Source organism: Talpa occidentalis, unplaced genomic scaffold, assembly GCF_014898055.3.
Source record: "Talpa occidentalis isolate TD23 unplaced genomic scaffold, MPIMG_talOcc4v2.1 talOcc4.12, whole genome shotgun sequence".
Classification (NCBI taxonomy): Eukaryota; Metazoa; Chordata; class Mammalia; order Eulipotyphla; family Talpidae; genus Talpa; species Talpa occidentalis.
Window position 1 is genome coordinate 91,694,490 of NW_023601212.1, and position 27,660 is coordinate 91,722,149.

The window sequence follows — 27,660 nt, forward strand, 5'->3', positions numbered from 1 at the left end:
CTTTTTGCAGGCTTTTAGTGGGATTTACCCAGTACACAGCAAGCAGGGGTGCTGGGGGGCCGGGAGGCTGGCAGGCCTCCCAGCCCCCAGCAAATCCTCACTCTATCTGGGCTCTCCGGTGATCTCTGCTTCTGCTTCTCTGCTTCTCTCTCGGCTTCTCTTTCAGCTTCCCCTGCTCTTCTCAGCTTCTACTAGTGTCCCTGTGACGCCGCCCTTAAAAAGCACCGTCTCAGCCCAGGTGAATCCCATCTACCTATGCCCACACCCTATTCCAGGTGCCCGCCCTCAGGCCTGCATTCAGGACCGCAAGGATCCATCATCTATCCTGATGGCGGGAGGGCAGAAAAGCCTGACATTTTACCTTACCCTACACTTGGGGTGTGAATGAACAAGTTCACTAGTTCTCTGTGGCAAATCTGCTTCCCTTTCCCAGTCCTCTACCTCCAGTGTTTTCATTAAATGTCAATCAAGTGTCAACAATTAAGCCTCCACTCTGTGTGCAGAAAGATTTGGCCTTAGCCCTCAGGTCTGCCTCCTACCATGCCTTTGGCTTTCCTTTGCCTTTTTCTCTTACTTTAGTTTCCTTATTTGTAAAATGGAAATGATAATCGTGACAACGCTCTCCTTTGGTTGTCTCATTATTCTTATCACTGTTAGGATTCGATGAAATAATTTGTGAAAAGCTCATTTGAAGTGCTTTAATATGTTGTTTGAATCAGTTGGGCTTTGTGACTTTAAGAGGAAGCTGAGTTCACACTGCATGGCCAGGAAACAGTGCAGTGGAGGGTTCTTACAAAAGAGCTTTAATTTCACAAGACAGTTCTTGGCATAATAAATGTTGCTATTTGTTTTAATTTGGAATTCTAAGGGAAATAGTTTGGTATACTAGCAAAATGCATGGCTTGTGGGTTCCCGGAGCCTTGTGTTTAAATCTGAGCTCAGCCACTTACAAGATAGCTCAGGGGCAAACAATTTGCCCCTTTTAATCTTCACTTTCTCATCTGCAAAGTGGAGGGGACTTGTTAATAAGATTTGTTGCAGGTGATCTTTGAAAGGATTAAATGAAGCTGTGAAAATGTATCCCCAAAATTTCACAGACATGCAAATGTCTGACATATTAATAGTAATAAGATACAGGATGGCATGATGTAAAGTCTGCAAATCACCTAGCCAGGCATGCAGATGTTGGGTTGATAGTGAGGTTGCATGACGTAAGCCATTGTCTCATGAGTTTGTACTGTTAGTTTTCCACTAGAACCATTTTGGGGGTATGGTTGGATGATGGGAGATCTCCATTGTCCTGACCCAACTTTTCCCCAGCACCTTTCCCCTCCCAATCTCCATTGAACCTGGAAGAAAAATATCTCATTCAAAGTCACCACAGAGATTGCTAGAGATACCTAGAACAACCCTTACAAAGCTAAGGGGTAAACCTGGCATCTGAAAGCCAGGATACCCTTTCTAGTCAATTTAGTCTTAATGAATGTCAACTCAGAAAAGGTCTTTATTTTGAGAAGAGTAAGTAGATAGGACCAGTTGACTAGCCACAGTAAATCAAAAGATTAAACACCCAAAGGATCAAAGTACAAAAAAACTTGTTACTCAAGCAGAAGAAGCAGTGACTTTAGAGAATGTTGTGTTGACAACACTGCCCTGACAAACAGGAATCGTGGAGCAAGCAATAGGATGCAGGATGCTGCTGAAGGCAAGATCCTGGCCTTTTTACTGATAGAATAATCACACAGCGTCAGTTGTGAGAGGAAGGAGGACAAAAAGAAAAGGGAGGGATGGAACTAGAAAATGTTCTCTGTTGTCTATAGTGTCAGGGATGTGAGTCTGCCTTCCAGGCACTTCTCACTGCTTGATGACTCAGTATTGTAATTGAGATCAAGTTCTAGATCCCCAGCCATGGTTCTAATCTTATCAACAAGGCTTTCCACTGATCAACTTCTGCAGTCCTGCCGCGGACCAGCACAGCAGTAGACGATGAGGCCACCTCAGGGTTGAGAGAAGCGTGCAGGGTGGTCAGGGCGTCGGCGAAAGAAATGACAAACAGACACACTTCAAGAGTGAAAATCTGAGTGTAATTATCTTTAAGTTTGTGACCAGTATATATATGTTTTCCAAAAGCACAGGAATGAATGTCAATGAAATTAGCTTGCTCATGGGCTCAGTCTATCACCATCAGGGAGGTGATCTACATAACAAGCAATGACCATTATAGAAGAAAGAAGGAAGTTTAGAAAGACAAATAAGGGATTAAAGTTTGTAGTTCTAGAAAGAAGATTTTTAGCATTCTTGTAGTGGTTCTTGGTGGTCCGTTCTCTTTTGATAAGCTTCTGCCTTTTCAGGGAACTTCCGCTGCACTTCCTCTGCTTCAGGCTGTTCTTCCCCCGCGCGCTGGTTGCCCAGCTGGACCTAGGGACGGTTAGCCCTAAAGGTCACTGCAGGGGGAGGTGCAGCACAGTCCCTTGTCATACATTGGTCCTTGGCCCCCGGGGCATTCCTGGTCATACCTCCTCATGTATAAGTCGGGAGTACATTTATGCATCCGTCATCAGCCCCCCAGTGTTCCAGAGATCACCTACGTTAGCACGACCACAACTGAATTCAATGTTCTCACCTCAGTATTCTAGCCACCTTCCTAACAGAAAATGTCATGTTATCCTTCAGTGCCTCCTCGACCCACCGACCTTACTTAGTCACTAGTCACCCAGTTCCAAGAAGAAGGAATTCTTCAAAGCATTTCTCAAATTATTCTTTAATACATTCACTATTCAGGTATAAGTTTAACTGTTTAGAAATATATAATTGACTGAGTTCATTACTTCCCAGATGAAGTCCAAACTCTCATGTCATGATATAATGGCCAGCCCTTTGTCATTCCACAACTGGAACCTGAGGTTGAAATAATATTGATGAAAGTGAGGCAACTTCCCTTCTCCAAATTACATTCTTCCTTCTAGTTACAGATATGAGTATAAGCCTGGAACAATCTTGCCATCAAGATACACACACACACACACACACACACACACACACATACCCCCCTTAGTTAGTCTGGGAATCTAGATTAAGCCTATAACAACAACAACAATAATGTGTCAGAATGGTGATGATGTTCCACAGCCCATGTTGGGCCATAGGGACTAGACAATCATTAATTTTTGCTTCTGGGGGTTGCTGGGGTTTCATTGTTAAGCAAAGATAGGAAGAATGGGGTATCCTGAAAAAGAAAGAGCTGGTGATTTCATTTTAGTCACAGCAAACAAATGTCTGGGAAAGGTACTGGCTGAATATTGTGATTGCTTTACACAAGCCACGTGGAGAAGAGGCTGGAGTGGAGGCAGGAGGGGCAGATTCTGTACTTTGGGTAAAGTCATTGATTTCCCTTGACAGTATGAGTTTCCACTATCAGTCATTTCTGAGCTTGGAGAAAGTAAGGAGATCTTGGGCTGGCCACCGAGTAAGGAGTTATGGCCCAAAGAATTCTCACTATAGGATCAAGAGAGCAGTGAATGTGCCAGAACAGACAATCTGCTTGATTTGTAATTCTTGGAAACTGTAATGAGATGATATCCACTTAAACATTGATAGAACCAGACTGAGAGAAACAAAGTTTTGTTATTTGATTAGCATTTGTTATTTGATTTCATGTCTCTGTTAGGTCACATGTAAAAGCACTGGTGTATTTTAGTGGATTTCAGAAGGAATACATCACAATGTCCACACTCTATGGGTAGTTTCAAAGACGACTGTGAGAGTACTTTGTCAAGGACCAAATGAAAAGGCAAGCAAATTGCAGGAGGTCATAGGCATTGTAGGCAATAGGTGTGTGCTTGAAATTGATGCATCATTTACCACCTGTGTGACTTTGGGGACTATCATCTAATCTCTCCAAGTCTTATTTCCTCCTGTGTAAAATGAGAAAAATAATAGTACCTGAATCAATGGGTGATGGTGAACATTAATGTACCTGTTTGCTTGGCATCATTTGTGACACTTGCAGGTGCTTGATATTATTATTATCCTTGTTATTATTGCTAAGCATTCTTTTTTTAAGGTTAAATAGCTTATTTTTTTATAAATTATTTTATTTTATATAATACTTACATCATTTTTCATTTTTGCATAATGTATGCATTTTCAATTTGGTTATATTCCCCATACAATTCCCACCCCCTTTTTCTGACCCTAATCCCTCTTCTCCTTCCCCTGCCCCCCACTCTGGAGGGGGGACACACACACTCTGTGTGTCTCTGGTTGCTTGTTGATCTTGATTTTTACTTTATTGCAATTAGTCTTTTTCCTGGTCCCTTATTTAGGTTTTTTAAATTCCTTCTTTTTCTTTCTGGCTTATTTTGCTGAGCATGATCCCTTCCAGCTCCATCCATGTTGCTGCAAATTGCATGAGTTTACCTTTTTTGATTGCTGAGTCATATTCCATGGTGTATATGTACCACATCTTCTTGATCCAGTCATCTATTTTTGGGCATTTGGGCTGTTTCCAAAGCTTAGCTATTGTAAATGGTGCTGCTATAAACATAGAGGTGCAGGTGCCCTTTGGAATTGATGTTTCTGTGTCCTTTGGGTAAATACCTAGGAGTGGAGTTGCTGGATCATATGGAAGCTCTATCTTTAGTAGGCAAAGAAATCTCCACACAGCTCTCATAGTGGTTGGACCAGTTTGCACTCACGCCAGAAGTGCAGGAGAGTCCCTTTTTCTCCACAACCTCACCAACATTTGTTGTTGCTAGTTTTTTTAATATGTGCCATTCTCACTGGTATAATATGGTATCTCATTGTAGTTTTGATTTGTGTTTCCCTGATTACAAGTGATGTTGAACATAAGTTCAGTGCTTGGTTGAACATACTAAGCATTCTTAAGAAGAAGTCATAGATACTTAGAGATTCTTCACTCCCTTCTAGAGCCCACCAGAACCTTCTTGAAGATTCACCCTCCATTACTGAAGCCCTCAAAGCCCTCACCTCCCTCGAGCTCCTGAATCCCTGACTGTTCGCAGGCACCCCAGGAACTAAGTCTGTAGTTTATTCTTCAACACCACTCTCCCCATCTGTGTTTTCCTTAAAGACAAGCCTCAGGGTCTTGATTTAGAAATGATTTTATTACTTGATTTTGGGAAGAGTAGATTCCACCAAAAACATGAGCTATGGGGGAAGAGACACCTTTCTGAGGCACTTACACTGTTCTCACAGCTATGCTGTCAGGTCTGTAGGTGCCAAACAGAGATTAAATGAGATAGCATTTATGAAATGCCTAGTACAGTGCCTGGAACATGGCAAATACTCAGTAAATGGAGATCCCCTCCTCTTGTCATGATGCCCCCCTAAGGTTTAGGTTCATTTGGTGATGACTCTAACATCCCAACCCCATACACAAGCTTCTCTGGAGGGAGGTCTTGTCCCAGGGCTGAGATGGAATGCCATGCCGGTCATTTTCTTCCTAAGATCCAGTTTTCTTTGTGACGCTGTCACTGTCTGTTAATCTGCCTATCTATGAGAGTAATTATAAGGTCCTTCCCTCCCTCTTCCCCATCCTACCGGCCTTCCAACATTTTCCTTTATGAATTTCTCTAGCTACTTTTATCCAGCTCTTTCTTTGTTCCTTTCTTTCCTTCTTCACCCTCCCTTCCTTTCTTCCTCCTCCTCCTGTCTTTTTCTCTCCCTCCCTCCAATTCTTCTCTTTTCCTTCCCTCCTTAGGTAGAAGGAGGGATGAAAGCAGCCAGAGACTATATAAATGAATGTGCATGTTTCTGTTCCAATAAAACTTTATTTATAAAGAAAAGAAGTGGACTCCCTCCTTCCTTTTTCCTTTCTCAGTTTCTCCTTTTCCAGTTCTTTTTGCTTTCAACTTTCTCTTAACTTCCTCTCCTGTTTTTCCTATTCCCTTTCCTTTCCTCACTCTCATTTCCTTCCTCCCTTTCTTCTTTCAACATCTACCATGAAAAGATTGTGGGCTAATGACCAGGAAAGAAAAAACAAATCAGACATATATCTTGTCATAAAGAATCACGTATCCTCAGTGGGAGGCAGATCACCCAAAGGGAAATGGAAGAAGATCAGGATCCGGAGGAAGGCCCGCTGCAGGTCTCGCTGGGCGCAGGCTCATCCAGACCTCTTCCACTCCCTGTTTCGAAGCTCGGACCGATGGATTTTACCTGTGATAGTTTTGGGCAGGTCCAAGACAAACTCCATCTGTTGGGAAAAATCAGGGCAGAATGGACTGACTGTGACCCCAGTGGGGCCGGATATTTCAGAGAACTGCTGTATGGTGAGGAGAAGCTCACCATTGGAGGGCTCAGTTCAGTGAAGACTAACTCTGGTAAACCCCATAAAAAACTCAGGGCAGCCACTGAGCTATAATAAGTTCCAGAAAGTGCTCTGGGACAATGGGATTGAATACAGCAAGTTATGGCCTATGAGCCAAACCCAGCCCACCTCCTGATTTTGTAATAAAATTTTATTGAAACACAACCACACACATTTGTTTTTTATATTTCTCTGGCTGCATTTCTTTGACACTACAAGGGCAGAGCCAAAGAGTTATAGCAGAGACAGTATAACCTACCATCCCTTATGACCAAGACTTTGTCCACCCCTGGACTGTTCAATTGTGTGAGCAATAAATTTCAATTTTATTCAGTGGATTTCTATCACTTGTAACTGAGAGAATCTGGAATAATGTAAGAAGAGCTCAGTGTAGAAAGTGGGGACATCGTCTGGGTATTGACTAGAACTTGTTCCCATGAGCGCATCTCAATTTAGTGTGAGCTAAAGGCTGAGGCCAATTTAAAGGCATCTAGATAGTTAATGATTTGTCTCATTGTACTTTCACGGTCACAGTTAGGCAGAACTTTGGAATTAGAGGCCACCTCCTCAGGATGAAGAAAAGAATTACAAAAGGAGATCCATCTGCCCTTCCCCATGTTTAGGGAACATGGGCTCCCAGAGCTCTTACCTTCCTTGGGTATTTGTATGGGGCTGTCACTGACTTCACATGATCTTGCAGCTCCTTAATGAGCTGGTCCTGGTTGTGTGACAGATATTGTGGAGTCAGAACCACAAATGCCTTCACCACCTGCAGCCAAGATGAGGATCAAGAGAGAAGGAATCAGAGTGTATCATCATCTCTTGGATAATGCAAAACCAGTGTTAAGACCTTGTCCCTGCTAATCCCCCTCAGCTGTACCTCCAGATACCTGGGGCAGCGGAAAGGGTGAAACTGAAGATAAGTGTGGTCGACCTTCTATCTCTCTCTCAAGTGTCTAATTGTGTGGATAGGTAGGATTGTAGATTGAAACCAAGCTAGAAGCTCATGCTGTGTGTACAACAGAGAGTGATGGGGAGAAACTAGTTAAAAGAGAAAAAAGTAAAGACTAGAGACTGTAAACCTAAATGATTTGGATAACCTCTCTCCAAACTACAGTTTACACATCTATAAAATGGAAATCCAATTGTCATACTTAATAGTATGACATTTTATTTCCTTAATAGGAAATATTTGGCATATGAAATCATATATAGCATAGTTTAGCTCAATGTTTGGCATGTAGGTTTTTTTCATTAGAGGATTCCCATTAGATCCCAGTTCCTATGACTTCCACAGCTATTTCCCTATACCTGCAGGAGGTATGAAATTGCTCAACATGCACCCTGCAGAAATGCACTTGGCCACTAACCTACACCTCTGTACCCCTCAGCCTCTCCACCATACACCAATCCTTGTTAGACTCCATATGGGCCTGTTTCTATTTCTTCTCCCCCTTGTTCTCATTGTAAACCTCATAGCTCAGGAGCCCTATACTTTGCCTTAAGCCCCTCTTCTGTTCGGGGATCAGATTCTGATTCAAATGCCAACCAGCAGGAGGGAATCCCTGCAGTCCTAAAATAATAGACTTTATATGGTTTTGCTATGAGCCAGGCCTTATTCCAAGCTTTACAAACATTAATACATTGAACAATCACAAAATCTCACATCTTCCAGATGGGAAATGGAAGCGCCAAGAGATTACATATCTTGCCCAAGATCGCACAGCTAGTAAGCCCTGGGGCCAAGATTTGGAACCAAGATGTCCAACCCCAGAATCCATGCCTTTTAGCCACCATGTTATACTATTTTCTAACAAATCTGCACACCCAGGCTGTTGCTCCCCATCACCTCTCCTCGGATGGGGTCTGGGCTGCTGATCACAGCTGTCTCAGCCACAGCGGGGTGCTCCATCAGTGCATTCTCCACCTCGGAGGGCCCAATCCGGTATCTGTAGAAGAACCGTCCTTCAGAGAAGACTGAATCCTCCACCTCTAGGCCAGCCCAAAACCTAGAACCAACTAGAATAAAGGTCCAGATCACCCTCCCCAGCCCAGAAACCAACTCACCCACTAGAGTTAATGATATCATCTGCCCGTCCCATGAAGTGGAAATACCCATCTTGGTCCTTGATTCCACGATCTCCCAGGATCCAAAAATCTCCTCGAATGTTAGCTGCTGTCTTCTCAGGATTGTCCTAGTAACCAAAGAAACATGGTCATTGTGTCTAAGAAGCCTAAATCCTCTGCCCCAAGGCTACCTTGAACAGATGTGCAGGTTGTGCATTTTACAACCTGAATAACCAACTGTATATGGTGGGCCCACCCCGAGCCAGTCAAACACACCCCCAAGAGGAACTGGATCCTCCCTTTACTCAACTTATTCCACCCATGATCTCTCATCCTTCATCCCACTCAGAACCAAGTCTTCCCACCAGGAGGACCGACATGGAGGAGGAGGCGTTCCTTACCACATAGCCAGAGAAGATGCCTATAGGCCTGATGGGTTTGACCCTGATGCCCAAGTTTCCTTCTGTGCCAGGGGGCAGGACATTGCCCTCATCATCTACAACCTGGAAGAAGAATCAGACTGTAATGGTCCATATATCAAGAAAAGGCTTAAATATCAGCATGGAAAAGCTGAGCTTGCCAAAATAAAGACCCTCTTGCTCAAGTGGTAACTAAAAGCAAGAACTAGAAACCAAGAGGAGCCAAGAGCTTTAAATGGAAATCTCTAACCCATCTGCCTGGAATAGTTTAGATGAAGCCCTTTATTAAGACTAGATCAGATGACCTTGGGAAAATTCTTCTGGCTTTAAGTGCTCAGGAATATAGTCTCTCATAATCTTTGAGGCCCAAGTATTCGGATAGCGGACAAATCAAAACTCAAATTACGATGCTGCTACCTTAAGTTCTTTGAGCAACTTAAATTTTACATTTCAGTGACTTTATTTCTAAAATAGAGATAATAGCAGGGTTTTTTTCCCCCCTCAAGATTATAATGAAGATTAAATAAGTCACCAAAAAACCACAAAAACCAAACCTCTTCATAAATGATTATCAGAATCAGGGGTGAGAGAGCAGGCAATTACAACATGGAACAGAATATAATTTGTTACACTTTAGGTCTATATAACTATACACATAACCATAACTACATATTACAAATTCTTTTTCTTAAGATTTAACCCAGAGGATAATATGTAACCCGAAGAGAATATAGTAATAATTATGTAAGTATATAAAATATGTAATTATATAAATAAGAATAAAATAACCCAAAGGAACAATAAGGGAAAGGAACAAAATCTTAGCTATAACATACACGTTATAGTGTTGTTTTTACGAGTGAAAATTTTGGAAATCATCTATTGACCAACAAAAGGTACAGAGTGGTGGAGTCATACTATCTACTACTACATAATCATTAAAAATAGTGCCACAGGGCCTCCCCGGTGGCGCAGTGGTTGAGTGCTGGGCTGTGAAGCTGCCCGCAGTCTCTGCAGTGCTGGTTCCATCCTGTCCGCTGGGCAAGGGTCCCACATGGCGCGCAGACCTCTCCTGCCGCCCGCTGCTCCCCTCAGCAGTGTACTTCGTCAGTCTGCCTGTTCTGTTCCCCGCTCTGGCTCTGGTGAATCGTCTCACCCTCCCGCACTTCTGACTGTACCCAGTGCTTGTATAAATAAATAAATAAATAAATAAATAAATAAATAAATAAATAAAGCCACAAATGGGTATTGACCGGGAAAGATGGTCACCCAAGATTGTTCAATGATAAAAGTAAGTCACAAAATGATATGCCAAGATTTACCCTTATTTTTATTTTTAAAATATGTATATTTATGTAACTAGCTAGTTAATTTGCTACCTATTCAAAAGAGCTTTCTCTGGATAATAAGACTATAAATAATTTTCTACTCTTCTTTTCTCTTTCTTTCCTCTTTTTCCTCCTTCTGCCCTCTTTTTCTTTCTTTCTTCCCGCTTTACTCCCCCTCCTTCCCAAATATTATCCTAATATTCTTACTCCCTGTCACGTTTCCTTAATGAACAATGCAATAAATCATTGCCAGAAATATTAGTGTTTTACCTTGTTTCCCTCCCTTTTAAGTGCCCCTAACAAACCTGCACATCATAAAGGGGAATTGCTGTTCCCAGGGAGCCAGGTTTGATCTTCATTGTCTTGGAAACTCTGCAAGTGAGCCCCTGTGGAAAGCAGTAGAGAGAGGAGCAAACTTTAGGGGGTTCATTCAGTCACAGAAAACAAAGATCCAGCAGAGCGCGTCCTGACATCCTGGAGTTGCTCATGATCAGTGGCTTCCCTCCCCTTTTCCTGCCTTGCTCCCCTTTACTGAGACTCCCCATTCTGGGGATTTCACTAAAGCGTTTGGAAGGCAAACTGACCGACCACTCCCCAGGGAAGGGGAACTAGCAACCACCTTATAATCTCCTTAGAGAAACTAAACAGTGTGAGATTGAATGCCCTACTTCAACAGGACCCTCTGTGATTGAATCCTGAAATGAATCCTCCTGAACATGCTAGAGGCCAGGTGACTATTCCCTAAACATGGCCTCCTCTGACTGGCTGGATGCCTGTGCCACAACCCTACTGTCTTCAGCCACGCTGGCCAAGTTACACACTACAGCACTGCTCCCAGCCCTCTGCAAGTGTTCTGCCAGAGGAGTCCTGCTAACCATAGAAGGATGTAGCATAAAGAGTCAAAAATAACAACAGTGCAAAACACAACAAAGCAAAAACAATTATAAATCAGAGACATCCTGCAGGGAAGGAGGCAGGAGAGGGATCAGAGGGAGGGAGGGAGGAGCACAGGGGACTGAGGTGATGGTGCACGGGTGCACTGGTGAAGGAAATTCTATGGGGACTACACCTGAGGGGGTGGGGAGAAGCAAATATTGTTTAAAAATGAACAATGATGTAAAAAATAAAAAAATTAATTAAAAAAAAAAAGAGTAGGGAGGAGGGCCTCCTGGTGGCGCAAGGGTTTAAGCACAGCACTGGGAGGCTGTCCGCAGCCACTGCAGCACAAGTTCGATACCCGGTCTGCCAAGGAGCTGCCCACTTGGCGCGGCAGACCTCTCCTGACTCGCCTGCTACTCCCCTCAGCAGTGTATTTCAGTCCATCTGCCTGTTCTGTTTCCTACTCTGTTTCTGGTGAATCCTCTCACCCCCATCCAGCACCTCCAGCCTGTACCCCAGTTCTTGTATGCATAAATAAATAAATCTTTAAAAAAAATTAAAGTGGGGAGGAGGAAGTAAGGAGTCCTGAGATTTACAAAAAAAAAAAAAAAAGAAGAGGCACTGGGAAAAGGAGTTGAGGAAAAGTAATCCCTCAATTGTTTTGATAAGTGGATCATGCAACAGAGCAATGTGAATCCACATTGTGCTCATGGGATCCCAAGAGTTCCAAGAAAAGATCTCAACAGGTGAGGTGAGGGGGCTTAGTGGGTTCTGCTCCCCATGATTCACTCTAACTGAGCAGCTTAATACAGTGCCTGGCATGTTTGATAAACTCAGGTCTCTGCTAAAATGTCACCCCATTGCAGAGGTCTTTCCTGACTACTGTATCTGAAATACTAGCCACTCACCCACCTCAGTCCGTTTCACCCACTTTACTTTTCCCCATCTGCCATGTAGATATTCATTAGTTTACATCTCTTCTCTCCATTCCCACTAGACTACAATCTCCATAAAAGCAGCAACTTTGCCTGTTTTAGTCTGTGCTGAATTTTCAATACCCAGTACCTTTCCCATAGCAGATGCTCAATAAATATTTACTATAAGTGACTGATAAAAAGGTGCCTCATGTTTTTATTATCAGAGATTTGGGGAGTCCACAAGGTCCTCCAGCCCATGGATCTCCTACCAGCAGGTACCGTTTCTGTCTGACCATAGAATTCTCGGATGTCCAGTCCTGTTTGGGATTTCCAGCTCTCTAGAGTTTCTGGAAGCAGGGCCTCTCCTCCAGTGAAGCAGTTCTGTAGATGTGGGAACTTATAACTGAAGGAGAGAAGAGAGATAAGTGTCCCTTGTAGCCTCCTGGACTCTGCTTAAACCTGGAGCTGGATTCTGGGTGCTTTGATGATGGTTTTGACTTCATGGTGGTAACCCATGCTCAGATGATCAGAGAGTGGAGCCTGTGGGTATGTGGGGGATGCAAGAGGATAGGTTAACATACCCAGTGGCTCTTAACCATTGCCCAAAGCCCTATCACCTGGAAAGGTTCTGCTGTAGCAACATCCTGTAAACGATGGGGGCACCCACCAGATTGTTGATTGGGTAGCTGGACAGCACCTGGAGGGAGAGATAGCAGAGACATTGACATCAAGTCAGCTGCTGACTCACTGGTGTGCACAGTAGTTACCAGTATGGGCTATGGTGCTGGGGAGGTCTGGATTTAAATCCTAGCTATTTTTGCTGTGTCAATTTCAGGCCAGTGAGCTCTACAATCCTTATGCCTCCTCACACCAAAAATGACAGGGAAATGTCTATCACTCACCACAGAGAAAGATCCAGGACTAATTTGGAGCATTTTTGTCAAATCCTGGCTAAATGTTCCTACCTGTTTAACAAATTATTCCCATAAACAGCCCTCTAGATTTACATAAATTCCTAGTCACCAAAGGAAAACCAGTCTCTACAGCAAATCTGCTGTGTGGTCTTAGGTAAGTCACTTAACTTCCTGGGAACAGCTTCATAACATTCACTACAGCTCTATTTTTAAAAAAAAAATATCTTGGGACAGAATTCAGGTGCAAAAGTAATTTGAAAATTACAAGATCCTATGCATAATTCAGATGTAGTGCTACTAAAAAACAGCTAATGCTGAAGACTTGTGAGTCCCTATACTATTTCATTTCACTCTCGTAGTAACCTCATGGAGTTTATATTATCACCCCCATTTTACAGATGAGAATACTGTGACTCAGGATCAAGTAAGCTGCCCAAGGTAAGACAATCAGCAAGTAGCAGAATCAACATTTCTTACTTGTACCATCCCATGCTTTGCTTTGTACAGAATTTATTACAAAAACATCTAGAAAAAATGATTAACATCAGAGCATCATGCAATTACTTACCCTGAATGGTCTTGATGAACTGGTATAAACTATGAAAATCATCTCATTTTCCTTATTGCCTTGCCTTACAGGAAGTTCAGCATGCAATTAGCTGTCCTTCCCTTTACTCTCCTTAATCTCCCCCCTCTACACACACACATACACCACACACACATCACCATTCTATATTTCCCTAATGTGCTTAATAATTTTGCATCTGTTTTCATGTTGCTGGTATTTATTTTTCATTTGTGACACTTAAAAAAAGCCACTTCAAATTTTGGAAGGTGGCAAATTGAGAATCTGTTTAAAACACAGAATTGCTTGAAGAGAATCTCCTCATTGCTTTGTTGCCTGAGGATACGTTCCTTTACAAGAAGAGGAAGAGACACAGAGCTCTGTCCACATCCAATGATACAGCAAAAAGGCAGCCCTTTTACTAGAGGAAAGAGTTCTTACCAGAACAACACTATGCTGGAACCTTGATGTCAGCTTCCCAATCTTCAGAACTGTGAGAAATGAATGGCTGCTTCTTCAGTCACCTAGTCTATGGTATTTTGTTACAGCATTCTGAACTGTAATAGAGTGGCTAAAAAGTAAACTATTTTCAGGCTGTGCACTTAAGATGATGGCATTCCTTGTGGGTGTAGACAAGTGCACACACCTGCTCATACACATACATATGTACACACACACACACACACACACACACAGCATCACCGCTAATACCCCAGCTCTCCTTTTCATACCAGGTTCACCATCATTTGATACTTGACATCAGGGTGAAAGTCCATTAAGCATGCTGAATGTACAAATGATCCATCATGTCTATCTCCTGAATATATCTTTTAATTCCATATATGGGTCTGTCTCTTTCCCTGGACTATGGCTTCCATAGTAGGAAACATCTTTTTTTACTGAACACTGTCCATTCATGTGACAAGGGTTAGCAAATAGCAAATGAATTGAAAGAAATTGCAATTAATTAGAATGTGCCAAACCCAGGCTCATTCTGACTATCTGGGACAAACCAGATCTTCTCTTACTTTTATGATAACCAGTGGGTCAAACTTTGGCAAGAGATGAATGAACGTGCATGCTCCTGATGTCCAAGATTCCAGAAATGAGACCAAGATGTTAATTATCCAACCTGTGTCTGAGATGGTCCACACTATGTCAGAAGTTTTCAGGTCTGTCCATATGCTGAGAACAAAGAAGAGACACAAGGATGGAACCAGGTGGGGCATGAGTGTGTATGTCTGTACACAGTAAATCTTTGTGTGTCTTTGTAGAAGTGTGTGCAAAGGTAAGCAGGCAGGGGGATGGAAAGTTCTACATACACATCCTGGAGTTTTTATAGTCATACAGGAGGGGTCAAGTATTCAGATGATGTGACCCAAATTTCCATGACATAACAGATAATTGAGTCTCATGCTCTTAATAGAACTTAGTACAGTTTTTGACTCCTGGTAACCACCCAGGAAATGTCTACTAGCAAAAGACGTTTCAAAGACCATTCTAATAATTGACCTTGTCAAGTTCAAGTTTGGCTGAGGAGGTCTTTTGTCTTCTTGAAGTATCAAGAATTGCCTAAACACAGTGAGGGTGTTGATAGAGTTCTCTTTCTCCCTTTTTAAGCCAAAATAAAAAAGGGGGGGGTGATTAGGCTCCTCTTAAAGCAAAAAATGATTTGGGTTCGAGATGAAGACTTTTTTTGTAGATGGAAGCCATTATAATATATACCTTTTTCTCAAGATGATTAATACTTTTATCTATGTAAGGAAATTAGGTCATAGCCTATGAGGGCCAAATTTTTTGGGGGGGGTATTCAATATTTTAGTTACATTTAAATGATTTATCTTCCTATCTTTTAGAATAAAAAAGATTTATCCAGAAAAAAAGAGCATTTTATCATAGCTCTTTTATTAAATATTTTCAATTAAATAATTTGGTTTTCAGGGCCATTTCAGTTTTTGAGATATTTTTGGCATTGAAGTATTTTTCCATTTCTAATAATGAAATTAACCTGGCAAACAGGATCTTCTGAAAAAGACCCAGAGATCTCTTGGTGTCATTATATGACAACGTTGGCATAATAGGTTGATTCCACAGATGGAGCTGATTTAAAGAAAATTCTGAATTATGAAATCTGCAATCCAGAAATCCTGAGCTCTCAGTTTATCTAATTAATCCAGTTTCTGCTTCAATGAATTTGAGAAGTAATTTTCTGCTGACAAAAAATGCCATTTTGGAATTGGGCAACATCAAAGCACATTACTAGTATGCCAAAGGACAAGATAGAGATGAGTTTGGGGGATAATGCATATAAACCTGTACGAGTCATTCAGTCTAATAGACACATGGCTCAAAGTATTGACGAGGTTATGAGATACCCTGTTATCTGAAACTGAAATGTCTCATTTAAGATGACTGGATAGCCAGCACGCCAGGCCATACCCTCTTTCTCCTTCCCAACTGTCTTTCTCAGAAGCACCAGTTGGTATCACAACCCAGGAGAGCTAGATTTAAGCAAAGAAACACCTCAAGATCTGGTAATATAGCTTTTTGGGAAGAGAAAGGGCTCTCTTACCCGGCATCCATCTTAGCCTTGAGGCCCAAGCTTGAGTGGGAATGTTCCGCCATTTTGGGAAGGCCGGTAGTCCCGCTGGTGAAGTAGATGGCAGCTGCTTCTTGGCTACCAGTCTCCACGCAGTGGTGAGTGGTAGATGCTCCTCTGATAGAGACATAGACTGTCACCTTCTCAGATCTCCCCCTCCACCACCCTCCCCCATGCAGGCAAGGGCAAATCAGCCAACCCACTCCAGAAGGGAGACTCATGACTGCCTAAGACCATAGTTTCTGAGCCATTCAGGCTTGGGTTTGAAAACCACCAGGTTTGGCATTTTAGTATCTCTGTAACTTTGGATGATTTATTTAACTTCTCAGAGTCTCAATTCTGCAAAATGGGATCAAAAATATCTGTCTCATAGTTGTTGAGTAAATGGACTGTAATATGAAAGGAATAAGAAAGGACTCAATAAATGTTATGTTAATAATTGCTGGGAACCCTAGTGTAATACCAAAAAGGGCTAAATTATTATGAGTTTTCCCAGTACAACCTCTTTTATTTCCTTGATGCATCTGCACCGCTCTCAGACAGCTCTTCCAGGGTCCTGATTTGTTGCCTCTCAAAGCTGATTGAAGTTGTCTACTTCTCTGACAATTATCTTAAACACCATGACATTAAGTAAAAAAGAAAACCCTGGGCCTCCCCTGGTGGCACAGTGGTTGAGTGCTGGGCTGTGAAGCTGCCCACAGCCTCTGCAGTGCCGGTTCTATCCCCAGCCGCCGGCGAGGGTCCCACATGGCGCACAGACCTCTCCTGCCGTCTGCTGCTCCCCTCAGCAGTGTATTTGGTCAGTCTGCCTGTTCTGTTCCCTGCTCTGGCTCTGGTGAATTCTCTCACCCTCCCATGGTTCTGACTGTACCCAGTGCTTGTATAAATAATAAATAAATTTTTAAAAAATCTTAAAAAAAAAACCCTTAGGGGTTCCAAAGGTATATGTTTCTAGTAAGAGGATTTCAGACATGTGACAGGGCAACTGGTTCTTCTAGCCTTTCCTGCTATCGACTGTTGGAAGGTGACAGAATCCTCTATCTTTGAGGAATCTGGTGTAGGGATACATAAAGTGGTAAGTAGAGCTTAGAAACTAAGTATACCAGTCTTCTCTTGGATTTTGCCTGATACATTCTTGGCATCACCTTTTCTTCCAGCCATGATTGCAGTTAATAGCTCTGGGTGAGTCTTAACACACTTGGTGTTGACAGTATGTTGCATCTAGTGTGGCACCCAGGGAGTTTGGGTGTGTCCCAAGGCTTCTCTGTTGCCATGGCCTGGGATCCTGAGCCTGCTCTGAATGCATGTGTGTACAGCCCAGAAGAATGGGGTAGACAGTCTCCCCCAGGTCAATCCTCCATCAGCAGGGAACGGGGGCTGATGTGTCAATGATTGTCTCTCCTTTAGTGGGTAAATCTGAGATGCACTCTATGTGCTCCTCAGAGTGTTCCTGCAGATCAAGCCCCATGTATTCCTTGCAATGATTTGATAATAAGCTCTTATATTAGGTTTTTTTTTCTTCCCTGAATCATCCTGACAGACTCACACTCTGCTCTGTTATATTTGGATTTCCAAAACACTGGCACATACATGCTTGCTATAGTTTCCACCTTTGGTGAGGCCCCAGGCTAGGACATACAGATGCTCACCGTAGCAGTGTCTTGAAGTCCAGCCACCCATCCTGCCTTTTCTCAGATACTAGTAGTTTTATTTTTAGAGAAGGGCAGTCAGGTGCCACTGTGTCCACTGCTTGTGTCATTTCATCCCCAGTCACGATAGCCTTGGCCTTAGACTGCTGGAGCCTGTAGAGAATGTCTTTAGCTTTCATCTGGACAGTCCCGGGCATGAAGACGAGACCTGGAGAAGCCAAATTACTTAGAGAGACTGGAAGGGAGGGTTGTATTCTTCCCTAGAGAAGCCTAAAGCAAACAGGCGGTGGGGACAGTGGAAGTTGGGGTAGGGATAACCAATGGGAGTATCAATAATGGATCTGAGAGATTTGACAGAGATTTTGCATGGGTTCTCAGAACTGGAAGGGGCCTATTGAGACTATTGAGAGAAACCGAGTCACCTAACATCACACCATCAACTGTCTAAAGTCAACACAAGATCCCCCACACATAGTGTCCTTCAGGAGCTCCCTAGATCCCAAGACTCTCACAGCAATTCAAATATTATAATAAGGAAAAGCAGCTGGAACTGTCCGTGGTGCTGTAGCACGGTGGAGCTCTAGGTCCTGACTATTTCTCCCAAACCTGGGATACTGCAGAAATGCATTTTCTTAGGCAAGAGTACTCTTAGTTTTTCTATGATATTCTTCTTAATCTTGAGGTGTTAGTGATTTTTGTTTGATTCTTAAGCTGACTTCACATGTTCCTCCTGTAAACTAACTTCTACCTTGGTTCACCTTCCTCTCTTTCAACACTTCAGGATCCACACTGCAGAGCAGCTAGTCATCTCAGGGTCTCTCTGTTATGATGCTGAGTTGTAGAAGCATCTCCCTTGCTGAGGTCTCCTTCCCCTCAGACCACAATCTCTCAGTATGCCACCTTCCTCTCATTCCAGGGAGTTCCAAGTTCCTACAGTTGTGCTCAGCTTCCTCCAATTACTCCTACTTCTTGACCACATTTACATCTTCTTCCTTACCCTTCCCCACACTCTCAGCCCCTCCACCCCTATTCCCAGAGAGTAGGGTGGATGTGGGCTTTTTGAGGAGAATATCTGCTGTGTGTAAAGGAAGCAGGAAGGGTAGATTGTGAAGGATGTTAGGGTTTCTTGGGGTTTTCTCCACCTCTTCACTTCTCATCTTTCCAATCTAAAGGTTGACGCTTCTCACATTTCTGATGCCATCTCAGATAGCATGCCCTTACTTACTTCTTACTTCTCATCCCTTCTGTTTTTATTCCATACTTTTTAAAAGTTGAGATATAATTGGCCTGTAATGTAATATTCACTTTAGGTGTACAATGTAATGATTTGACGTGTGTACATCTTGTAAAATAATGAGCATGGAAGTTTAGTTAACATCCAACACCACACATAATTAAACAATTTTTTTCATGTGCTGAGTATTTTTAAGACCTACTCTCTTAGCAGCTTTCAAGCATACTATATGGCTTCATCAACTATAATCACCAGGCTGTATGTTACCTCACCTGGACTGATTTATCTCACAACTGGAATGTCTCATCCTTTTTGAATATCTCATGGGTATACCCCAAAGTCAACAGTTACCACCTGAACTTGTCAGACCACACCTATTTCTACCTATGTTTCTCACTTTAGTACAAGACAGCAGCACCCCGTAGCCCATGTGTTTGTGATTTTTCCATCTCCCTGGGCTTCCTCTGCCATATATCAGTCATCCAAAAACTCTGTTCTATTTCTTCTCAATTATATCTTAAATCCATCTCTTATTTCCATCCCATCTAAATTGCAAACACAATCAACCCTTGTCTCATCGCTGGATGTCCCACTCCCATTCCTGTCTTCCTTCATCTCATTGAAGGTACAAGGACCTTAGCACACAGGCATCCTTCAGGCTTTCTCATCATTCCCACGCTTCCCTTCCCTGTGCATCATTCCCTCTGCTTGGAGCCACATTCAACTCATCCTTCAGCTCTATCCCAAATATCACTTCTTTCCAGGCTTCCATGACCCCCATGTATCAGTTGTTTCAGGCCTCCTTTTATAGCAGAAGTTAGCAAAAATTTTGTGCAAATGGCCAAAGAGAAACTATTTAAACTTTGTGGACCAGATGTTCTCTGTCCCAGCTCCTCAAGTCTGCCATTGTAGTGTGGAAGCAGGCACAGATATGTTTACAGGGCCATGTTTCAATAAAACTTTATTTACAAAAATAGGTTGGGGGCCTGATCTGGCCTACAGGTCATAGTTTGCCAACTTTTTAAAAAAAAATAGGCTCTTGTAAAATCCTTATACCACTTATCAAAAATGAGATTAAAGAAATTATGTGTGCAATAAAGGATTTGATAGCTGTCTTTCTCCAGAGATCTGTAAGTCCCACAAATACATAGACTGTGTTTGCTCACTCTGTGTTAGTAACCTCCAGCCTACGACTTCACACATAGTTTGTTTAAATAAATGAAAGAAGGGTGGTGTCTCTTTACAAGGAATGACAGCAGGCTATGTAGAGAGGCAGCTTTTAGGAGGGGTGGTTGCCTTTCACTGCCATCGGTTTCCTTAACAAGGGAGACAGTGACCAGCTCGGTGGTCAGTTACCAACCTGCTCGCATGCAGCCCAAGGTCACCAGCCACCACTCAGGCACTCGGGGCAGCACCACTGCCACGCGGTCCCCACGCTGCAGGCCACACACCTCTGAGAGGACATTAGCCACCTGTTGGCTGAGTTCACTCAGTTGGCTGAAGTTCCACATCACCTCATCTCCATTGTCATTCACCCACCATAGGGCTGGGCCTGGTGGTCGCCTGCCAGCCTGAAGAAGGAAAAAGTCTACTGATCAGGCAGGTTGGTACATAAGTACATAAAATGAATTTCCCATGTTGGGACTGCCAAATCACTCTTGACCCTGGTACAGTCTCCAAAGATGGGGCATGTTCAGGATGGTATGCACATAGACACCCTGATACATTCTTATAAACTACTAAAAATCCTAAGGAATTTTTATTTATATGGGTTTTATCAATACTTACTATGTAAGAGATTACAATTGACAAATGTTTAAATGTATACTTTAAAAAGCAACTTAAACCCAGCATATATATATATATATATATATATATATATATATATATATCCATGAAAAGTATATTTTAATAAAGAGGTTAAGTATGCTTTAAAAAAGAGAGGCATCCAACAGGCATATCAAAAAATGTTCAACATCACTTGCAATCAGGGAAATGCAAATCAAAACTACCATGAGATACCATCTTACACCAGTGAGAATGGCACATATTAAAAAAACTAGCAACAACAAATGTTGGCGAGGTTGTGGAGAAAAAGGAACTCTTCTGCACTGTTGGTGGGAATGCAAACTGATCCAACCACTATGGAGAGCTGTGTGGAGATTTCTGGACCTACTAAACATAGAGCTTCCACAGGATCCAGCAATTCCACTCCTAGGTATTTACCCAAAGGACACAGAAACATCAATTCCAAAGAACACCTGCACCCCTATGTTTATAGCAGCACTGTTTACAATAGCTAAGCTTTGGAAACAGCCCAAATGCCCAAAAATAGATGACTGGATCAAGAAGATGTGGTACATATATACCATGGAATATTACTCAGCATTCAAAAAAGATAAACACATGCAATTTGCAGCAACATGGATGACGCTGGAAGGGATCATGCTCAGTGAAATAAGCCAAAAAGAAAAAGAAAAATACCGGATGGTCTCACTCATAGCAGGGATCTAGAAAACTTAAATAAGGGACCAGGAAAATGAATAACTATAAGAAAGTGAAAATCAAAATCAACAAAAACTATGAACCAGAGACACTTTTTGGGGGGTGGGGGGCGGGAGGGGAGGGATTGGGGTCAGAATGGGGGGATTGCAATTGTATGGGGAATATAAAAATAAAATTTATTAATTAAAAAAAATAAATAAAAAAGAGAGGCATCATTTTATATTTTTGCAGATCTCTTTAATGTCATCTGTAGTAGAAGAGAAATGGGTTTATTTGGCCCTGCACTCACTTTGATGCGGTATCCCCATCATAGAACCTCTGGAGAACACTGGCGTACAGGTGAGAGAATGAAGGAAAAGAGCAACTGTTATCTGAATTTGTTTATTTCACTCTTTTTTGAAATATCTATGTATTTATTTGCTTTTGTTTTCCTTTTGTATTGTAGTGAAATATCCATAACATAATGCCACTGAATTACATACTTAAAATGGTACCTTTTAATTATATTCCCATTTTTGAGCAACTATCATCACTACCCATCATCATCAAAAATTGATTCCTATGGAGAGGAATTATGAACTCTCTAACACCATTACCAGTAAGTGTTTTCTCTGACTTTGCAGCATTGCTCTCAAACTATGACATGAGAACCCCTGGCATTCTTTCAGGGAGCATGTGAAATCAAGACTATTCCAAAACAAAATCAGCCCCCAAGTTCTGATAACCACCCTTCTACTTTCTGTCTCTTTGAATTTGAGTACTCCAGGCACTTCATGCTATAAATGGAATCACACAATATCTCGCCCTTTGTGTCTGGCTTATTTCACTGAACAGAACGACTTCCAGGTTTATCCTTGTTGCAGCACATATCAGAATTTCATTTTTTAAGGCTGAATAATATCCCATTATATTGATGTGGTTCCATTATAAACAAGTGGTTTATTCATTCACCTGTCAGTCCACATTGGATTGTTCCCATCATTTACTTATTGTGAATAATCCTGATGTGGACACAGCTGTACAAATATCTCTTCAAGACCCTGCTTTTGATTCTACATTTAATTTTCTGAGCAAATGACTTATTGTTTTCCATGGAAGCTGTTACTTCCCATCAGTGGTGCACCAAGGTTCTACCTTGCCGATTTTGTTTTGGAATAGTTTTGATTTCACTGGTTCCCTGAAAGAATCTCAGGGGCTCTCATATCACAGTTTGAGAGCAATGGCACAAAGTCAAAGAGAACACTTACAGATAATTGTGTTAGTTCAAAATTCCCCTCCAGAGGAATTAGACTACTTTAGACTTTCACATAAACATTAACATTTCTTCCTAGCCTTATCAACAGAGTATATTTTCAAACGTGGATTTAACTAAACTCGTAGGTAAAAACTGTTATTTCAGCAAAGTTTAATTTACATTACACTTACCATGGGTGAAGCTGAGATATTCCTTATATTTAAGGGCCATATGAGTACACCTTTCTGGGGATTGTCTATTGATATGCTTTGTCAATTTTATATTTGACCACATCTTTTATTTTTGATTTCTATGAGGTCTTTTTGTGTTATAGATACTATAGCTCTTTGGCTGTCATATGGGTCATATGGGGAGGAATACTTTCCTCCTGTTGTAATTTGCTTTTTGATTTTTCTTGAGTGTTGTTTGTCAATGGTGAAGTTTTTTAAGTTCTATTATGTAGTAGATTGATTAAATCATTTTTATAGATTCAGGATTATCAGTCATAGTAGACAGGCATTCCTCCTTATTCCCAGGAGATATAAATTTTAACCACAGGTCAGAAACTCAAATTTTTACATGAACAATTTCAATTTTAAAATGTTGAACCAATTTTTTTTTAAGATAATCTTCACCCTGGGATTCATCAGCCTAGAGGCCCAGCAGTCATAATCTCTGCACTATGGTTGTGTCAAGATGTTGGGACTCATAGCCACGAGTCCCTTTGGGCATCTTTCTTTAAACCCATGTTAGCAGATCCACCTGTCCCCTACCCCAGTCAGGATGAATCTTGCCCTCTTTCACAAAGATGCACAGAACTTGAGGGAATAGCAATAGCCAGATCAATAGTAAAAGGGGTAGAATTTTAGATTTCCGGGATGGAAAAGCAAACATAATTTCTGCATCACTCTGTCTCATAGCTCCCATTTGAGCCTTTGTGACTTTCACCTCCTAGGACCATCCTACCTGCACACCCCTCATGATAAGGCCATGTAACCTTCTGAGATGATGACAAACTCAGTCTTTGATTAATGTTGATTTTTCTTGCTAAATCCAACCTCACCTCCTCCATGATGCCCGCCCACTAGTCCTTGTTTTTCTGGGGGGATCACAACAGAGCATGCGCAGTATTTGTAGGCAAACATTAAGTCAGTTTTTAAACCCATATTATGGCAATTTGCTGTGACCAGATTGCCATACACTGCCCCCATCTGTCTCCTGGGTCCTTCTATCTGCCAGGTCCATGCCTCTTGTTCCCAACCCATGCTGCCTCCATAGAAAATGGACATTTTGTTCATAGGCGATCATGGAGCCTGACACAAAATAAGTGCCCCACAAACATGTATTGCATGAATGGATAAGTTGATGAGTTCAACCAAGTGTCCAGCTCTGAATCTCTTCTCCACCCCTTACCTTCTCCATGCCAGCCCAGTGATCCATCACATCACTAACAAAGTTAAACTTGTCAGGGACTTCTTGGGGGCCCCATGGCAAGGGTGCCAGTTGCCTGGCATGGATATGCAATGAGCAGCTGAACATCTGTGGCCCCCACAGAGTGCAAATCCTCTGGAGTTTCCGCAGCCAATGCATGGTTAGTCCTGTGAAGGAAAGAGGAGACTGGAGTGAGACTTTTCTATATAGGCTGTTCTCCTTATCATCAGCTGCTGAAGGAGATGCATCCCAACCTTGGAAGGTTCTTCCAGAACATAATTTGTTGTGGCTGCGAGTGAATTCTCATGCAACAGCCAATTCAATTTCCTTCTGGTGTGCCATTCTCCAAAATCACAGCAACCAGTCTAGGTCTATCTCACCAGCTCTGCAGACAGCTTTGTGAACACCCAACTCCATGTAATAAATGCTTTTGTGCTCCAAATAGTGTGGCATGGAAGACTGAATAGTTTCCAACAATTTTATCCCTCCCCGTAGTAGGATTTTACATCCTCCTTCATTTTTATGTAACTCCCCCAGGGCATTCTAGGGAGAATCCACCTCTTATGGACTCTGCTTTGGTTCAAGTGAGATGTGAATGGATGTGACAGGATGGTTGATGAATGCTTGCATTTTTGCCTTCTATCTTGAGAGTACTTTAGCCCCAATGCGAGTTCCATCTTCATCCGGGGCTCCAGAATAACACATGTGTGGTTGAGCTGAGCCCCACACAGTTGGGGAGAAAAATATCTGTCTGCTTATAAGGTCCTGAAATGTTCGGGATGTTTGCTACTGTAGTAAACATTGCCTAATACAAGTAGCATCTATTTCCTGAAATTGTACCTTCACAGAGATGTCTGGAATACTGTGCACCTAACACAAAAGGCTGAAGGTGCAGAATTACTTCAGAAATTATAACTATTGCTATTATTGATTCTATCTATATGTTGGCCCTATGAAAATTATTTCCAGTGCAGTATCAGCTGATCTCTGAGTTCCTCCATGTGCACCTTGATGAGACTGCAGAATTGGAGTCCAATGACCTTGGATACCAGAGCCTGCCATTTGGCTGAATTCTCATTCCCTGTTGTCTAGGCATCAGCAGCAAGAAAGTTAGAGATCTCTTTCCCTTGTGCCTCCACTTCTATTTCCAAAAGTAAAAGAGTGAAGATTTCCCTCTGCTCCTAGGCTAGACTATTCCTTACCTCTACATCTTTGCACCTGTTCTTTTTCCACGCCTGGCTCTTTCACATGACTGGCTCTTTCACATACTTCTGACACCTCACCTCAGAGATGCCTGTATACCCCCTCAACTTCTTTGAGTTGAGTGCCCTTCTCCCAGCCTATCCCCTCTGTTAGGTTTTAAGTCTGGCTCATCCTGGCTGCTATGTTGAGAAGAGGCTGCAGAGTGAAGGCAAAGGCAGGAAGTTAAAGGCACCTAGGGTGTTAAAGTCACCTCCTTCTCTGCCTAGTGCTGCCTCCTCAGTTAGACCTGGAGGACACAGCCTTTTGTGGTCCTTCGGGATTGCAGACTGCTTTCCTCTGGGGGTTTTCACTCACCTCCCAGCTGACTCCTAAGGGTTGGATATTACCATCAGCAGGCATGATTCCTCACACGGTGCTCACCTGTCAAGTCCTTTAGGAGATGTCTCTGGGGAATCTCTCGGTCCACCCTCCTCCTGGGAAGAGAAATCCAGGAGCCCTGGAAGCTTGGAGGAGAGGACAGATTATGCCAGCAATCAAGTCCAGGATCACTGCATCCTTCCAGAAATCACAGCTAATCATTAACTGTGAACGACCCCAAAAGCCTGACTTGCAGGGAAATCAGTCCTCCTTGTTGTTTGCGGCTTGCTCAGCCTCAGAGCCTTGGAGGCCCACAGGAACTGGTTTTTTTAACTCATGGGGTGAAAAGGAGATTTATGCCCAAGACTGACTGCAAGTTCTTGCCCCATCAGGGAGCCAGAAGCAGCACTCGTGTGGGCTTGATTTATACTCTGACCTCCTTTAACCCTTTTCCTCACCTGATTTTCCTTGTACTTGCAATCTCTTTTGATGATTCTACCTTATGTCCTTTATCCACATATGCTAAACTTGATCTCAACTGGTATCATGGCTGGAAACTCAGCTGCCTTGCAATGGCCTTCACATGTGTGTCTCCAGCCTGGATCTCTCTCCTGCATCCTATTCTGCTTTGCTTCTCCCCCCGGATGTGTAATGGGCATGTCAAACATGTATTGTCCAAAGCTGGCATCAACAGTCTTGCTTCTCTGCAAATCATGCTGCCCCACCTTCCAGCTGGTCCATCTCTGTGAATGGCGAACCTAGTCTTTGAGTTCTTCTGGCGTCAGACCTTGGAGCCTTCTCTGTCTCTTCTCTTTCAACTTTGGTTGTGACAAATGCAGTCAGTTCTACCGTCAAACTACATCTAGAATCAATTTATTCTCTGACCCATTCCAGACCATCACCATCTCTCTACAAGGGTATTGCAGTGGTTTCCACATGGGTCTTCCTGCCTTTGCCTTCACTCTGCAGCCTATTCTCAACATAGAAGACAGGATGAGGCAGACTTGAAAACCTACGTGACTCCATGAGTTCCTCTGAGTAGAAACTCAAGCTAGGCCACTTCCCCAGCTATAAAATGGGGCTCATAATGGGACCTCTCTCATAAAGTGTTTACAATGGTGGGGTGAAGTAATATTTTAAAGCCCTTTGGAGGCATGGGGGAACCTAAGTGAATAAATGTTAACTCTCATGCAGCTCTGTTTGAGCCATAAGGTCAGAAAAACAGAGACCTTTCCGGATCATTAAGTGGATAACATGGAAGCCCAGAGTGGAGTATTAACTTGCTTAAGGTGACACAGCAAGTCACTTCACTCCAGGACTGGGCCGGGAACTCTAACTCTAAATGAGTGGCTCATTTACAGAGGCTCCTCAGGCTGAGGCTAGAGCTGGAAATCAAAGGTTCTGAGCTAGTAGGATGAGCTGTTCTCAGGATCACCCTCCACAGGGAAAACTATCACAACCAGATAAGGGTCCGGGTCCCCGTGGATCCTGTCTTCTTCCCACTGGAGTAAGTACCCCTTGTGCCACCTAGCATGCCTGCACAAGAACCTACTCTTGGAGATTTATCCCTTTGGGGTGCTGGCCACCAGCAGCCCATCCAACCAAAGAGTCCTCAAAGACAGGCAGGGATGGAGCTCTCTAAATGCAGAGCTAGCTCTCACTTGAGCCTTACAACTGGAGACCCGCAGGTAAGACAAGGGTGCCAGTTACCTGGTGAAGGCTCATTGCTGAGTCACAAAGTACCCAAAGTGACACAGACTCCATGAGGGGACATCTGGGAGGGCCAGAGACTTGAAGACAGTAGAAGCCAGGATCCAAGACAGGGATCTGAGAAAAGAGGAGATACACCTGCAAAGGATACCAGAAATAATTTGAGTCCCTTTAGTGCTTTTCTCTGTACCCCCTTAGACATGATGTAATGTGACAAACCTGCTGTGTAGTGCAGTTATGCCCTGGGAAGACATGGCTTCCTCACCTGCTCTGAGAAAATTAACACAATTCCACTGCCAGCAATATCCCAACACCTAC

General features: G+C 42.7%; 1 protein-coding gene across 2 annotated transcripts; it reads right to left on the reverse strand.

Annotated features, from left to right (window-relative positions):
• Positions 1-5,146: 5,146 nt before the first annotated feature.
• LOC119240191 (acyl-coenzyme A synthetase ACSM2B, mitochondrial-like) lies at positions 5,147-25,950 on the reverse strand. Of its 2 annotated transcripts, none has more exons than XM_037504559.2 (14): positions 25,696-25,950; positions 24,055-24,239; positions 20,263-20,473; positions 17,669-17,876; positions 15,993-16,136; positions 14,449-14,605; positions 12,559-12,638; positions 12,221-12,344; positions 10,451-10,531; positions 8,800-8,901; positions 8,399-8,526; positions 8,181-8,280; positions 6,981-7,100; positions 5,147-6,217 (listed from the first exon to the last, which is right to left on the reverse strand). In XM_037504559.2, exons 2-14 carry the CDS (start codon positions 24,229-24,231, stop codon positions 6,128-6,130), a joined length of 1,722 nt encoding a protein of 573 aa, XP_037360456.1. In that variant the 5' UTR covers positions 24,232-24,239; positions 25,696-25,950; the 3' UTR covers positions 5,147-6,127. The 2 variants fall into 2 exon arrangements, with proteins under 2 accessions (XP_037360456.1, XP_037360455.1); XM_037504558.2 differs by lacking the exon at positions 25,696-25,950 and adding an exon at positions 25,630-25,678.
• Positions 25,951-27,660: the final 1,710 nt, after the last annotated feature.